This window comes from Schistocerca cancellata, chromosome 1, assembly GCF_023864275.1.
Source record: "Schistocerca cancellata isolate TAMUIC-IGC-003103 chromosome 1, iqSchCanc2.1, whole genome shotgun sequence".
Classification (NCBI taxonomy): domain Eukaryota; kingdom Metazoa; phylum Arthropoda; class Insecta; order Orthoptera; family Acrididae; genus Schistocerca; species Schistocerca cancellata.
The window spans coordinates 705,470,979-705,488,396 of record NC_064626.1 but is presented as its reverse complement, the minus strand read 5'-3'; the positions used below and the strand labels follow the sequence as shown (position 1 = coordinate 705,488,396).

Sequence of the window (17,418 nt, the reverse complement as noted above, 5' to 3'; positions counted from 1 at the left end):
CTTGCTCAGTATACAGATTGAATGACATCGAGGGTAGGCTACAACCCTGTCTCACTCCCTTCCCAACCACTGCTTCCCTTTGATACCCCTCGACTCTTATAACTGCCATCTGGTTTCTGTACAAATTGTAAATAGCCTTTCGATCCCTGTATTTTACCCCTGCCACCTTTAGAATTTGAAAGAGAGTATTCCAGTCAACATTGTCAAAAGCTTTCTCTAAGTCTACAAATGCTAGAAACGTAGGCTTGCCTTTCCTTAACCTATCTTCTAAGATGAGTCATAGGGTCAGTATTGCCTCACGTGTTCGAACATTTCTAGGGAATCCAAACTGATCTTCCCCGAGGGCGGTATCTAACAGTTTTTCCATTCGTCTGTAAATAATTTGTGTTAGTTGAACATGCGTAAGATCCCCAAAACCCTTATTCCGCCACCAAGAAGCACTGTTGGCCACATAAGGTGTTTCTGCAGTATAGGGGGGCGTTACCCCCTATCATCCTGAACAGTACAATCTACATTGTGCGAGCATCATCGCGCATCCTCTTCCTTAGGCCAAGGGCACCGCTCGCCGTATTGACGTTAAGTATGCCAGTAGTGGAGAGACTTCACACACGACAAATGCTACTCTCGTTCCACAGCCGATTTTCAGTTTTACTCTATATGCGTATCACTGTGCCTTCGTCGCAAACTATCGATTGAAGCGAAGCAATAGTAAGATACTGACTCGCATTCGGGAGGAAGACGGTTCAAATCCCCGTCCGGCCAACCAGATTTCGGTTTTCCATGGTACCCTAAATCCCATGGGACAATTGCTAGGATGGTTCCCTTTAAAGGAAACTGGCGTTTTCCGTTTCCATCCTTCCCTGGTTTGAGCTTGTGTGCCATCTCTAATAACCTCTTCGCCAAAGGGATATTACACTCCAATTATCCTTCCTTAACATACACAAAATCTTTCAGACAGCTGCACTGATGACCATTAAAACTGCATACCAGGATGGATAGCAGATTTTCCTTATTATGCTTATACAATATAATATGTGAAAGAAAGAACACATGAATAAATTTTTAGTTGATTTTTAGGTACACGGGGTGAAAAATTTAGTACACATAGTTCCACCTCTGGCACCAACAAAGACTCTAATGCGGTTGAGAAACGAGTGGAAATGAGTTTAGATGAAAGATACGGATCGTCATTCCAATCTGGTAGCGTTCGTTCTATTCCGGATGTGTGTATCGTGGTGCTATACTTTTTCATTGTGAGACAATCAGTAGAATTCTGTTTTTGAGGGGGTCGTTGCGTGATTGAACTTCGAATTTTCGCGAGTGTCTGACCTACGCTTAGAGTATCGTGAACCATTGTTCTATCTTCAAATTTTCGAGATAGATAGTCTTCATACAGCCAACAGACTAAGTGTATTGTAGGATTTTGTTTCTTGAAGGAGCGATGTGGACATTCTACATCTACATCTACATTTATACTCCGCAAGCCACCCAACGGTGTGTGGCGGAGGGCACTTTACGTGCCACTGTCATTATCTCCCTTTCCTGTTCCAGTCGCGTATGGTTCGCGAGAAGAACGACTGTCTGAAAGCCTCCGTGCGCGCTCTAATCTCTCTAATTTTACATTCGTGATCTCCTCGGGAGGTATAAGTAGGGGGAAGCAATATATTCGATACCTCATCCAGAAACGCACCCTCTCGAAACCTGGCGAGCAAGCTACACCGCGATGCAGAGAGCCTCTCTTGCAGAGTCTGCCATTTGAGTTTGTTAAACATCTCCGTAACGCTATCACGGTTACCAAATAACCCTGAAACGAAACGCGCCGCTCTTCTTTGGATCTTCTCTATCTCGTCCGTCAACCCGATCTGGTACGGATCCCACATTGATGAGCAATACTCAAGTATAGGTCGAACGAGTGTTTTGTAAGCCACCTCCTTCGTTGATGGACTACATTTTCTAAGGACTCTCCCAATGAACCTCAACCTGGTACCCGCCTTACCAACAATTAATTTTATATGATCATTCCACTTCAAATCGTTCCGCACGCATACTCCCAGATATTTTACAGAAGTAACTGCTACCAGTGTTTGTTCCGCTATCATATAATCATACAATAAAGGATCCTTCTTTCTATGTATTCGCAATACATTACATTTGTCTATGTTAAGGGTCAGTTGCCACTCTCTGCACCAAGTGCCTATCCGCTGCAGATCTTCCTGCATTTCGCTACAATTTTCTAATGCTGCAACTTCTCTGTATACTACAGCATCATCCGCGAAAAGCCGCATGGAACTTCCGACACTATCTACTAGGTCATTTATATATATTGTGAAAAGCAATGGTCCCATAACACTCCCCTGTGGCACGCCAGAGGTTACTTTAACGTCTGTAGACGTCTCTCCATTGAGAACAACATGCTGTGTTCTGTTTGCTAAAAACTCTTCAATCCAGCCACACAGCTGGTCTGATATTCCGTAGGCTCTTACTTTGTTTAGCAGGTGACAGTGCGGAACTATATCGAACGCCTTCCGGAAGTCAAGAAAAATAGCATCTACCTGGGAGCCTGTATCTAATATTTTCTGGGTCTCATGAACAAATAAAGCGAGTTGGGTCTCACACGACCGCTGTTTCCGGAATCCATGTTGATTCCTACAGAGTAGATTCTGGGTTTCCAAAAACGACATGATACTCGAGCAAAAACATTTTCTAAATTTCTACAACAGATCGACGTCAGAGATATAGGTCTATAGTTTTGCGCATCTGCTCGACGACCCTTCTTGAAGACTGGGACTACCTGTGCTCTTTTCCAATCATTTGGAACCTTCCGTTCCTCTAGAGACTTGCGGTACACGGCTGTTAGAATGGGGGCCCGAAAACGAAAACTTAACCTTAGTTCCACACAATGTTATATACATAAGGCTCTGCTACGTGACTACACAGAAACGTTTTACTCTGTTACGAAGCCTATGCTCGCTAGATGTTTTAGAATTCTCTGCAATAGGAATGTGACATAATACAAACAACTACTTGAGGACTTGGAACCGAGTGCAGTTAGAACATTTATGTGGCCAGCATTCTTTGAATGTGTAAAATGTGGGCGTCTTTGAAAATGAATATATTGCATTATTCATTCATGCTGTCGGTACTGCGTGCCTGCGGTTACACTATGTGGGTTAATATTCGTAGGTGAGATCCTATGAACATTAATTTATGGACTACACGAATCTACAGGTAAGAAGACGGGTAAATGCGTGTCTGATCAGATCCCACGCTATCGCTGTTCAGTTAAGTATTACGTACGTTATACCAGCGGCATGTAGGATGAAAATTTACACGATGACTGGACAAAAACATAAATGAAAGAGCGGAAAATATCTGCTGTTGACAACCATTTATTCACTCCCTAAGAAACAGGGAACTGTAACGATGTTGGTACTTTGCAGCGAATGGTCATATTGTTCCGTCACCCATTATATCACAGTCACGAAGAGATTCCGACTGTTACATAATTTCGTATAGGTTGTCATCGCGTCAGACGACGAGGGACTATCGTGACTGACAAGGGGAGGCCACAACATTTGGAACGCGGATTTACTACAAACTTCGTACACTCGTAGTACTCCATGAGGACAACAAAATGTGTAAGCAGTAGCGCGTACTTCTCAAGCATTATTGAGAAAATCGCAAGATAATTTCGGTCGTCGAATATATATCTGTGCGTAGCCATTTTAACCGTGAAGCGGCTGCAACCGAATGGTGCCGCCGCGGTAGCTCAGCGTGTTCAAATGGCTCTGAGCACTATGGGACTTAACTTCTGAGGTCATCAGTCGCCTAGAACTTAGAACTACTTAAACCTAACTAACCTAAGGACATCACACACATCCATGCCCGAGGCAGGATTCGAACCTGCGACCGTAGCGGTCACTCGGCTCCAGACTGTAGCGCCTAGAACCGCACGGCCACTCCGGCCGGCTCAGCGTGTTCGGTCACAACGTTATCTACCCTTTATAATAAAAAAACGGGTCACCGAACAAACTGAACGGGTGTCATCTGCCGTGCGTCCTGAACAAATTCAACGAACAATATACAACAAAAGGTTTTTTTTTTTTGGATGTGTTTGGCGTTCAAGCCGCTGGATCGAGTTCCGTTTGTCAGGGTTTTTTGTATTTTCAACACAGTCATTTTCTTTATTATTTATATTACAATTGATATAATGGGGAAAATACGTGTAATCGGATGAACTTTTATTTAATTTACAATGTTATTTGGCAGTCTACTAATTTTTACCATCACAAATAATGTAATATTCATAACTATAGACTAGTAAACGACGAACAGAACTCGATCTAGCGGCTTGAACACCAAACACTTTTTTTTTTAATATTTTGTTCTATAATGTTCGTTGAATTTGTTCAGGGCGGACGTCCGAAGACACTCGTTTAGTTTGTTCGATGATCCGTTCGTTTAGTTTTATTTATTATAAAGGGTAGCTAACGCTCTGACCGAACATACTTTTTTTTTATCGTTGGGTTTGGTCGTTGCGGACGTCACATGACATCCGTTAAAGTTCGTTTGTTGATCCTTCCACTCAGTTTCTTTATTGCAGAGGCCAACGAGCTCACTGACCGAACACGCTGAGGTATAGTGCCGGCAAACATCCATTTAGTTCGTTGTTGATCTATTAACTCAGTTGCTTTTTTTTTATTACAGAGGGCAGCTAACCCTCTGACCGAACACGCTGAGGTACCGTGCCGGCGCCATCTGAACTACCGTACCGGCGCCACTCGGCTGCAGCCGCTTCATGGTTAAAATGGCCAAGCACAGACATATATATTTGACGACCGAAATTATCTTCCGATTTTCTCAGTAGCGCTTGAGAAGTATGCGTTACTGCTTACACATTTTGTTATCCTCATGGAGTACTACGCGTTCCAAACGTCGTGGCCTCCCCTTGTGAGAAGATATGAAGAGAGTGCACTACAAGTAACAAGTAACGTAGTAACCAGTAGGGGTTATGTTTCGACAATACAATATACATAAGGTAGACAATGCCTATTGACAAGTCTGACTTCCTCCATGGCTGATCATGCACCATGTGTATACATATAAGAAAAAAAAGAGAGTTGCTACATACTGGCCACACTGCGTCCAGCTTTGAGATTTCGTGATTTCTTGCTGGTAGGGGGTTAGTTTCCTGTTGATTCATTCTTCCAATATCAGGATGAATCTTAATGCATGTGCAACATCTCAGGATATACATTATCATAGAGCTGCAACTGCTATAAATTATTTCTATAGAGAACACTAGCAGCGATTGCCAGAGATGATAGGCTGTTTATATTATGTATTAAAGGCAACCCATACATAAGCATCACAAAATCCGTCACTCTGGCAAGAATACCTTTCCCAGTTTTATTGTTCGGCTGTTATTAAGGTATTATAATATACTTCACAATTATCTTAAATGTACTGAAAACAACTGAAGAATAACCATCATCAAGTACTACGTAACTGTTGTTGCTTTTAATTCCTAGATATTTTCAATTCTGTCACAGCTGTTGAAGAAGAACTTCACTTTCTACAGTCGGCGACGCAGAGTATTTATGGAAACTACTTATGTGCAGTGGCGGAGTTACATATAGGCCCACTAGGCACAGGCCTAGGGGCGGCACATTAAGGAGGCGGCATGTTTTGCTCTGTACTCATTTTAACCTTTTACCTTTTAAAATAACTACGCTTACAAACAACAACAAATTTTAATATTGTTAAACAACCTGCTAGTTTAAAGAAGCCTTAAGAACTAAATTCGACAATACAAGCTTCGAAATATACATAGTTTACTTGGTGACTGAATGGATATTTAACATTGGGTTTCTGTCTGGTATCATCTTCATGAACGTTCAAAATATTTTGAAATAAGCTGTCAGGAGTGCAATCTACAATACAATGTTTGAAACGTTATTATTGCGAGAATGATGTCGGCTTCTATTTAACCCCACCATATTTTCCCCGTGAAAATAGCGGGACCCCTGAAAAGCTGTGATAAACTAATCAGCAGTTTCTTAAATACTGGAACATGTGTGGGCCTCAGTATGTAAAACCCCATTCTACTTAAATTTCTTGTAGAAATTACGGAGAAGTATCAAGTCAGCTCTCCATTACTGTAATTAATGTGAAAGCTCTGTGGTCTTCAATATCTGAACTTTAATTTAATGACATCCGTTTAACAAAACATGTTGATACTGGGAATGTTTTACATTTTTGAACACATGTTTATACGAAAAGAACATAAGCAGAATATCTAATGTGTGAAATACACTTCAAAACAGTTTAAAAATTTTATTTATTTTTTTACTTATTTACTTTTTTTTGGCGAAAAAAGAAGAAGAAACCAACTGTCGTTTGTCTCATTTATTGCGCTGCATCCTGAATGATACCAAAGTTCCTACTCTGTGCAATCGAATAGTACGTGGCATTACAAATTTAATATTAAACTTCTTAACAGGGCTTTTTTTTTTCTTCGAGGAAAGGTTACTTTTATTTCATGTTGGACAAAAGTTGCATTTGTGTGTAGACATAAGAGCAGTGTTCACCCACATGACAACACACCACATCAGCTGCCAACAAGACTACTTAAGCTTTGTAGTCTGTCTTCTCTGCCTACAGCAACCGCTAAAATGCTATAAGAATAAGTGGGGTAAGAGTCGATCCAGCACGCCTCACTGCAAAAAATTGCAAAAGTTCTTTTCTTTTTAAATTAGAAAGACAGCGTCAAGAATATTCAGAACATATTTGCGTCCCAGCAAAAATTCCGGCGACGCGGGAAACAGAAGCCAAAAAGGGATTGTCCCGTTTTCTTTACGAGACGAATTTCAGCCGGCAAGTGCGCTTCTAATGTTCACTGACAACAGAGAAACAGGCGACAATGAAATTAAATTATTCTGGATTATCGTTCTTTCATAGCACAGTTACGTCGAGTAATCTGAGTTGGTAAGTTCATCGCTCCGTGTTTAAAGGAAAAATCTTTGTGCTCGTGTGCCGTGTTTAAAGTAAAAAGCTATGTGCTCATGTACAGTGTAGTACGATTGGAACTGGATACAATCTTTCTTTCTTTCCTTTTACATTTTTTTCTTTTGTTTTAACTGTTGGTTGACAATTTTGTAAGTGCCTTAACATCAATAACGTGAAAAAAGCAAACGTGCAAAATTAACTGAGGCGGCATTCCGGAAATTATCGAAGGAAAGGCGAGAAGGAGAAGTGAACGTTCTAAAAACGCTTGGCGGAGTAGATAAATTTTTCGCAAAAAATGTTCCTGGTTCGACTTCGAGTTAAAGTAGTACGGATGATATTTCTGGCACTGCAGCTGTAGTAAAAGAAGTAAATAGAGACAAAACAAAAGTTTAAAATGAAGAAAAGCAAATTGTTCCTGACTTCGAGTTTCACTAAAAACTAAGTGTCGAGTCAGACATTACAAAAAGAAATCGTGTGTCAATGAATCAACAATCGACATTCTCTTACAAAGTGGCATTAATCAAAATTGTAACGCTGATTTTTCTACTTGAAGAAGATCGGTAGGCGATAAAACCAGATATTTGAACAAAAATGTATTTTACTGTAAACTTTTAAATGGTGAATCAACTTTGCGTGATTTTCTAGTATACTCCTGCTTTTTTTTGTGCACCATGTAAATTGTTCGGAGGTAAGGACGCGATTACTACTAATGTTATTGCAAATTGGAAAAATATTTCTAATATTTTATCTCATCATGAGAATTCACTTGAACACAAAAATTCTGAGTTATCACTCTTAAGAAAAAAGTCACTTGGAACAATAGATAACCATTTCGAGTCATGTGTTGAGACAGAAAAAATGTACTGGTGCACCGTCTTGAAAAGAGTGTTTGCAGTAGTGAAGAAGCTAATAAGTTGTGAACTTCCCCTACGTGGACACGTTGAAAGATTCCATTCATTACGCATTTGGTCAATTTGTGATGTCTCTTGAACTTATAGCCGAGTTTGATCCTTTTCTCGCAGAGCACACTGAGCGATATGGAAATATGTGCTGAAATAATGAGCTTCTTTCTGAACGAATAAAAAGAATTATCATAAGTGAAATAAAACAGGCCATATACTACTCCATAATAGTAGATTCTACTGAGGACATTTCACATATTGATCAATTATCTTTCATATTAAGTTATGTGAACGAGAATGGTGAACCTGTTGAACGTTCCCTTCTGTTTTTAACAAACCCGGGACACAAGTCCGAAAACTTAGCTGAGGCCGTACGAAAAGTCCTGTCTACAAATTCCATTGATATCACTGACTGTAGACGCCAGTCATAAGACAACGCAAGCAATATATCAGGAAACTACATTGGTTTGCAGGCACGCATTTAAGTACGAAATCCGAAAGTGCATTATGTGCCTTGTGCAGCACAGTCTTTGAATTTAGTCAGCACTACTGCTGCAAGCTGTTGTCGCGATGCCTGTTCGTTTTTCAATGTAGTGCAAAACCTTTATAATTTTTTTCTCTGCTTCTACACAGCGCTGGGATAAACTTCCATCTTTCATGAAACCAGGAAGCAAAACGGCAAAAAGTTTATCAAAAACACGTTGGTCAGCAAGAGAGGAAGCGTGTGTAAGTCTATATGAAAACTCGGAGGGCGTTTATCAGTACCCTCACACATATTGCCAATAATACGTTTGAAAGCGACCTGTGCGAAATGAAGCTTCAGCTTTATTGTATCAACTCAGCACACTAAAAACAGTATTCGTGATGACAATTTGGAAGGACATGCTCAAGAGATTAAATAGCGTAAATCTGAAATTGCAAAGTGTACATATTGGAACTAAAATAGTGCATGAATTATATGAATCACTTGTAGGATTTATTGCATCTATTCGTGGCATGTTCGAGTATTATGAAAATAAATCCATGCAGGGGCGGTGGATTATCATATTACACTGGATAAAATGACTTCAGAAATCAGCGAATATATTACTTCAACAGATTCAATCGTTTTTGTATAATTATGCAGCAATATATAATGAAATGTATTTCAAACACATTTTAACAAAAGAATAAGAGCGGAAAATAGCTTACTATCTAAACCAATAAAGGTTATTTATCTTAAACGGGTCTTATTATCTATTAATATACATTTGATGTATATTAATGTACGAATACCTCTTACAATATTCAAGGAAGATAAATATGCTGGGTTTACCTACCAACATTTAAATTGCTGACTGCAGACAAAAACTTCGAAAGCGCCGGACTCTGGGTCAAATCGTATAATTTTCCCGGGCACACACATTCTGTGGACACGTTTTTAACCTGAACTCCAAAACAGTTACCAAAAACTACTTTAAGCAACACTCAATTTTACCGATTTGTCGGTGGAGGACCCCAACTCTCCTTTTGTTAAGCGATATTCCATTCCCCCAAGCCCTCCCCCCCCCCCCCCCCACCGACTTCTAGAATCACCCCTGAATACATGGAGATTGTGACTGAGACAGACTACGAATGTACCAATAAAAGATCACGAAAACACAAACTTCATGTTGACAAAGAAGCGAACTCTGAAGAAGTTTTTCTGACTAGAAGGGGAAAATCTCTATTTCATTTCTTACGCTTTGCTATAGATTCACGTATTAATAACGAACGTGTTTTTTTATCTGCTACACATTCCAGTTATTAGATCTTAATTTAATTTTAATTTTGAACGCATCTCTGTGAGGGTACATATTAATTTCTAATGTATGACACGTTCGCTTCAATTTTTAGATCGTAACACAACTTTTTATTTTCATTTTCAACGGTTTCGTGTAAGAGAACGTATTAAAAGTAAATGTATAACAAAAATCTGTTGTTTCCTACACGCTCTGCTGAATTTTTAGGTCATAAAAGGAAAGTTATTTCCCTTATGTTCGTTTCTGCTGTCTTTCAACAGAAGAATGTGTTAACACAATGCGGTTTTAAGTTTGTTTTATCCGCTGCCGTACACCAAGTACGGTTCAGGAACCATATTACATTTTGATTGAGCGCGACTAGACCGCTGATGCGTCCTTCAGAGCAACGAAACAGCTCACTGCGCTCCCACCTAAAACGGCAATTGTGAAGTGATCGGGCAATAGTTATTACTTAAAAGATGTTTTTTGGTGCAGGCGCATATAATATGGTGTGCCTAGGGCGCAAAAGTTTTAAATCCGCCACTGCTTATGTAATTAGTGTCGTTATGGCATAAACAAGGCACATTGGAAATACGATTTTATTACAAAGAGCTGTAAAAAGTCCAATGAGTAATATAAAACTGATGACAGAAACACATCACTTTTATTCTTCTTCAGAGTGATCTCTATCAATCGCAACAGACTTGTGGCAACGGTTACAAAGCGGCTGAGAATTGTCAGCCCGGGTCCCTTTGAAATCCAGTGCCTGACTAAGAACGTTTAGCACATAATAAGGGAGAACGAAAGGGAATGAACTTCAAAGTTGAAATGGGCTGTGATGTTATACCAGTAATTGCAAAATTGAGTCAAATTTACAAAAAACTTGGCGGTATGAGCCCACTTTAAAAGAATGACGTTGCATCCCCTCCAGCCAGGATGGATGCACCGATCCGGTTGGAAAGAGTGTATTAAAGCCGTTATATCTTTTCCTAAGGCAAGCTGGTCCTCAACTATTGTAACTGGTCATTGGAATCCTGGGTGCTGTCACTGGGATCGAGCTGGTCCCATACGTGTTCTATCGGGAACAGATCTGAGGATGTCGTTGAGCATGGCAATATCTCAACGCCACCAGACAGATCATATAAATACCTGGTGTGTCTGATCGAGCATTGTCCTCTTAAAAATGACACCACGATATTGTCACATGAACGGTAACGCATGACGACACATACCGATGTGTCGTCAGAGTTCCATTATTACTGCCAGCTATGCCCTAAAGTGACAACCGACACCCAGCTCCATACACCATGGTTCCAGGAATAACACCGTTATGCTCCCCCCAGAAGAATACGACCTCTTCCTAGGTCGCCGCCATATTCATCGACGACAGCTATCTGGGGCGGTGCAGAATCGCAATTCATCACTGAATCCAATGGGACTTCATTAATCAGCAGCCCATGCTTCCCAGTCATGGCACCACCCCAAATGCTGCCGTTTGTGTTGTACTGGCAACGGCATAGTCTACGCGTGACACGGTAATCCCTAGTCCAGCGGCTACTAGTCTCCGACCAATGGTGCGAGATGATGCAGAATATTGAGGGAGTCCATTACGTGTTCTCGGATGGCAGGCGCATATGTGAAGGGGTTACGATGTGCCTGGTGCCCAACACGGCGATCTCCCCCAGTCGTGGTCAGACGCGGTCGACTGAAACACTCATGACGAGTATGTTTGCCTTCACATTCCCATGAATTCTAACATCGGGCCACTGTCACATATAAATACCGCACAAATCCGTATATTGCGCGATTCGACCAGCCAGCTAAATGTAGTCCCTCAATGAGACTCTGGCAGGAGCCAAAAACGCTGTCTCACACGAGTACGCTTGATTTCAGTGTCCTTCACAGTGATCACTGAACATCTGGTGCTGTCCTCGCTCCTTATGTACCGGGCCGAGCTTTGTACCAACACTAAACACGGCTAACACTAAACACTCTGGAGGCTGTTTTACCCGTCACCGTGAACTATAATTCTAATCATTTGCATACTGACCGACGGTGTGCGTGTGCACAAAGTTACATTGTCTTCTGGGTGCTTTGTTCTTTTTTTCAGATAGTGTATATCAAAGATCTGTTGTCTCGATGTTTCGATGATTATCGATGTGTAACGCTAGCAGAATGCGCCGTGACGACTAAAACTAGTTACACTGGTTTTTTTGTGAATGACAAAAAATTACAGTGAGGCTCTGGCTCACACAAAGAGCTACAGAAAGAGTAAATAAAATTTCTGTTAACGTTCCAAAGAGTAATCCTATAGACTACATTTGTGTAATATGTACTGATAATTAACTTTTCTGAGCCTATGAAAGATCTCCAAATAATGTGTTTGTTTTCTAACACTTCCACGGTTATTCTGTAAGTGGAATTCATTTTCTGCTGGATGGAAAAAAAACTTCGAATCAGAAGGCGTGTTGAGGCTACTGTAGTGTGGGCCAACTTCTTGATACATATTACATAAGAGTTAAGCTTTGTGCTGAGGGAAACTTACACATAACGTGTAACTGACTCAGTGAACTTACTTTAGTATTGCTTGATGATGTTTCACACACTCGCACAATTCGCTGTACATTCTGGTAAAATCATTGGCGCTCCGCTCCTGATGTCGGTCGTTTCTGCTGATGTTGAATCCAGTGGACCTGGATAGTGAAGCCCGGTCTTCTGTTGATCCTTCCTGTCTCAGCTGTGTCAGCCGAATGTTGAGGATGTTGAGCTGGCCCGTTACCTGGATCATGATCGAGGCGAAAAACATGTCCATGCCGAGGCTGGCGAAGTTCCAATAGAAGACGGCGTGGCACTCCATCAGGTAGGCGAACAAGTACCAGCCGCGATTCTCCCTGTGCAGGCCGGGCAGGCTGACCAGGGGCAGCGGGCTCTCCCTGCTGTCTGGCGGCACGTGCGACACCAGTGGCACTACGCACCACATCTGCCCCAGGACGTTCATGTACGTCAGGCAGCCAATCGTGAGCCGCGCAGCCCTCCGGCACGCCTTGCGAAAGGCCGCCATGAGGTCGCCGTTCCCCTCGCAGTATGGCCGCTGGAGCGCTACGAGGCCGTTCAGCTCGCTCACCAGCCGGCTGTACGTCTCGCAGTGTCTGAAGCAGTGGACCATCTTGAAGACGCCGTTGACGTTGGTCATGGCGGACACGAGGGCGAAGGTGACCTCGGTCATGTCCCCCCACAGCAGCCAGCTCCTGACGATGTCCAGCGTTATGATGTTGAGCAGGCTGCCACACACTGAGGCGAAGTACAGTGGGAACGCGCAGGGCCGCCAGCCGTTTTTGGAAGCTGGCCGCCATACCCCACCGAATCGCAGAACCTTCACATTGCGACGTAAGACGTTGTCCCAGTCTGAAAAATAAAAGGCTGTACACTTCACTCATATTTTTAAAAAAAATGTACTCTATCTGATCAAAAGTATCCAGACACCCCTACGTAATGTAGAATTGACCACTTTATGTCACGAGAGGCGGATCCTCCAGGATAAAAAGAGGTGAGGAGAGAGTAGAGAAGCAGTAACAACAGAATGGGTTGATCAGGAGAGTTCAATGACCTCGAACGTGTAGTAGTCACTGTATGTCACCTGAGTAATAAATCCGATACTGTAGTGCCTGTGTTGGTCACAAGTACAATGCAATGTTGTTCACATGTGCATGCATTGCAATATCGCATTTATCCACCGACACCTGACAAACGACTTTCCATTACGATGTCTACCCTGTACAGAAATACGCGTAATGGATGTACGAATGTAATGGAATAGTTTCTGTTGGGCGAATGCCTGGACAAGGTTACACGCCATCACGTGAAGTATGGAAGAGGTGGTGTTACGGTACAGGGGAGTTTTTCGTGGTTAGGTTGTGGCCCCCTTTCTGTGCTTAAATGGGGAAGGATATGGACACATTTTACAGTGTAGTGTATGGTTGACGGCATAGGGAAGTTTGGGTCTAGCCGTGAGGCATGCTCGGATTGCCTAATGGTACGGCGAACGCTAGCAATCCGAGTTAAAAAAAATGGTTCAAATGGCTCTGAGCACTATGGGACTTAACTGCTGAGGTCATCAGTCCCCTAGAACTTAGAACTACTTAAACCCAACTAACCTAAGGCCATCACACACATCCATGCCCGAGGCAGGATTCGAACCTGCGACCGTAGTGGTCGCGCGGTTCCAGACTGAAGCGCGTTGAACCGCTCGGCCACTCCGGCTAGCAATCCGAGTTCAAGTCACGGTCTAGCACATCTTTTCATTGTCATCATTACATTATACAGCTCATGATGCGAATACATTTTGTGAGTAACAAATACATCAGAGACATTACAACCCACCTGAAGCTGCACAAGTCGACCGTTGTTGACATGATTGTGACGTACAAACTCGAAGGAACAACCGCTACTAAATCAGCTGAAGGAATCACTCTTGAGTTCCAGAGTGCTATCAACAGTTCAGCTAGCTCAGTGACCGTGTGTGTAGGGAGCTAAAAAGAGTGGGATACAATGGTCGAGTAGCTCCTCATAAGCCACACATTTCTGTAGTCATTGCTAAGTGGCGCCCGAGGTCGTCTAAAGAGAGACGCGACGCCACTGGATGGTGGACGACTAAAACCGAGTGCTTTGAAGTGATAAATCACGCTGCACCTTGTGGCAATCGGATGGAATAGTTTGTGTTTGGCGAATGCCTGGACAAGATTACATGGCATCATGTGAAGTATGGAAGGGGTGGTGTTGTGGTACGGGGGAGTTTTTCGTGGTTAGGTTGTGGCCCCTTTTCTGTGCTTAGATGGGGAAGGATGTGGACACTGTTTACGGTGTAGTGTACTGCGTACGGTAGAGAAACATTCTAGAGACGACGATTGTTTGCATGAGCACCCTGTCATAAAGCGATATTTGTGTGGCGAGATTTGTGGGCAATAACATGCCTGAAATAAACTTGTCTGCCCAGAGTCTCGATCTGTACCCAATGGAACAAAATGGTTCAAATGGCTCTGAGCACTATGGGACTTAACATCTGAGGTCATCAGTCCCCTAGAACTTAGAACTACTTAAACCTAACTAACCCAAGGACATCACACACATCCATGCCCGAGGCAGGATTTGAACTTGCGACCGTAACGGTCGCGAGGTTCCAGACTGAAGCGCCTAGAACCGCTCGGCCACACCGGCCGGCCCGAATGGAACATCTTTGGGTTGAGTTAGAACGTCGAATTCACTCCTGTCACTGGTGTCCAACATCACTACGTTCTTGGTTTTCGCTCTTGAGGAAGAATGGACTGGCTTTCCTCCACAAACATTCACACATCTCGCTGAAAGTTTCTTCCTCAGAGTTGAAGCTGTAATAAAGGTTGAGGGTGGACACACACCGTATTAATGTCTACTAATAGGTGTCCGGTACTTCTGATCACATAGTGTAGCGTACGACTATTGAAGTCATGATTCAGACTGCAGGGTTTGGACAAAACAATATGACTACACAAATATTAACACTTCACTCCCAGTGCTCTCTGTAGACTTCCATACATTTGGTAGCATAGTATGAAACTGAAAAACAGAGTGCTTTAAAAAAAAAGTGCCATTCCTCATATACCAGAATGTTATCAGAGCGTACCAGATTCATATCAGGGGAAATCAAGTCTGTATTGATACATGTAGCAGGGATTGTTATATTGTTTATTTATTTACAAGATAATATTATAGATTTATTGAAAAATTAAATTGCCTAACAACAGATCACATAAACGTATACCCTCTGGGAGAAATGCTTACATAATTTCAAGCCCATCGATCATTGTTTTTCGATAGGGTATGGAGGGGGGCAGCAAGCAGCAGGTCTTAGCCCGTCAGTGAAACATATCCTGACACACAGCCTTGAGCACGAATAACAAGTGTCCACACTTGACTCTCAGACGGTGGTAGATTTGAGATGTGACGGAAGTTGCAAACACACTATTTCAGTGAGGCACCTAGGTACAAACTCCTACTCGAATGTGCTTCTTCTATAGGAATCCTGAATATAAGATTAAGTTTATATTACTATAGTCTACCAAACAGTAATTATTGTCATGGCGCGTGATTCAAGGAAAACCAGAAATTATAATGATATTTACTTAGAACGCACGTAGATGCAGATCTTAACAGCTACAGACAGGACCCTTGTGGTTGCTCTAAGTGATTCGTGGTTATGGTATAGCCTCAACAAGCGACAAAAAGATAGAGCTAATATTTCTAACGGCAGATTAGTATTCGACATACACTCCTGGAAATTGAAATAAGAACACCGTGAATTCATTGTCCCAGGAAGGGGAAACTTTATTGACACATTCCTGGGGTCAGATACATCACATGATCACACTGACGGAACCACAGGCACATAGACACAGGCAACAGAGCATGCACAATTTCGGCACTAGTACAGTGTATATCCACCTTTCGCAGCAATGCAGGCTGCTATTCTCCCATGGAGTCGATCGTAGAGATGCTGGATGTAGTCCTGTGGAACGGCTTGCCATGCCATTTCCACCTGGCGCCTCAGTTGGACCAGCGTTCGTGCTGGACGTGCAGACCGCGTGAGACGACGCTTCATCCAGTCCCAAACATGTTCAATGGGGGACAGATCCGGAGATCTTGCTGGCCAGGGTAGTTGACTTACACCTTCTAGAGCACGTTGGGTGGCACGGGATACATGCGGACGTGCATTGTCCTGTTGGAACAGCAAGTTCCCTTGCCGGTCTAGGAATGGTAGAACGATGGGTTCGATGACGGTTTGGATGTACCGTGCACTATTCAGTGTCCCCTCGACGATCACCAGTGGTGTACGGCCAGTGTAGGAGATCGCTCCCCACACCATGATGCCGGGTGTTGGCCCTGTGTGCCTCGGTCGAATGCAGTCCTGATTGTGGCGCTCACCTGCACGGCGCCAGACACGCATACGACCATCATTGGCACCAAGGCAGAAGCGACTCTCATCGCTGAAGACGACACGTCTCCATTCGTCCCTCCATTCACGCCTGTCGCGACACCACTGGAGGCGGGCTGCACGATGTTGGAGCGTGAGCGGAAGACGGCCTAACGGTGTGCGGGACCGTAGCCCAGCTTCCTGGAGACGGTTGCGAATGGTCCTCGCCGATACCCCAGGAGCAACAGTGTCCCTAATTTGCTGGGAAGTGGCGGTGCGGTCCCCTACGGCACTGCGTAGGATCCTACGGTCTTGGCGTGCATCCGTGCGTCGCTGCGGTCCGGTCCCAGGTCGACGGGCACGTGCACCTTCCGCCGACCACTGGCGACAACATCGGTGTACTGTGGAGACCTCACGCCCCACGTGTTGAGCAATTCGGCGGTACGTCCACCCGGCCTCCCGCATGCCCACTATACGCCCTCGCTCAAAGTCCGTCAACTGCACATACGCTTCACGTCCACGCTGTCGCGGCATGCTACCAGTGTTAAAGACTGCGATGGAGCTCCGTATGCCACGGCAAACTGGCTGACACTGACGGCGGCGGTGCACAAATGCTGCGCAGCTAGCGCCATTCGACGGCCAACACCGCGGTTCCTGGTGTGTCCGCTGTGCCGTGCGTGTGATCATTGCTTGTACAGCCCTCTCGCAGTGTCCGGAGCAAGTATGGTGGGTCTGACACATCGGTGTCAATGTGTTCTTTTTTCCATTTCCAGGAGTGTATAACCTTCATGCAGCACTGATTTGT

The 17,418-nt window shown here is 43.4% G+C and overlaps 1 protein-coding gene across 1 annotated transcript in view; it reads right to left on the bottom strand.

The window, feature by feature from the left end:
- The window catches only part of LOC126096161 (odorant receptor Or2-like), a 128,633-nt gene that overhangs the window by 103,551 nt on the left and 7,664 nt on the right, over window positions 1-17,418 (bottom strand). The window contains exon 2 of the mRNA XM_049910586.1: window positions 12,247-13,075. Within this exon, the coding sequence (XP_049766543.1) occupies window positions 12,247-13,075 (829 nt within the window). The remainder of the gene's footprint in view (window positions 1-12,246; window positions 13,076-17,418) is intronic.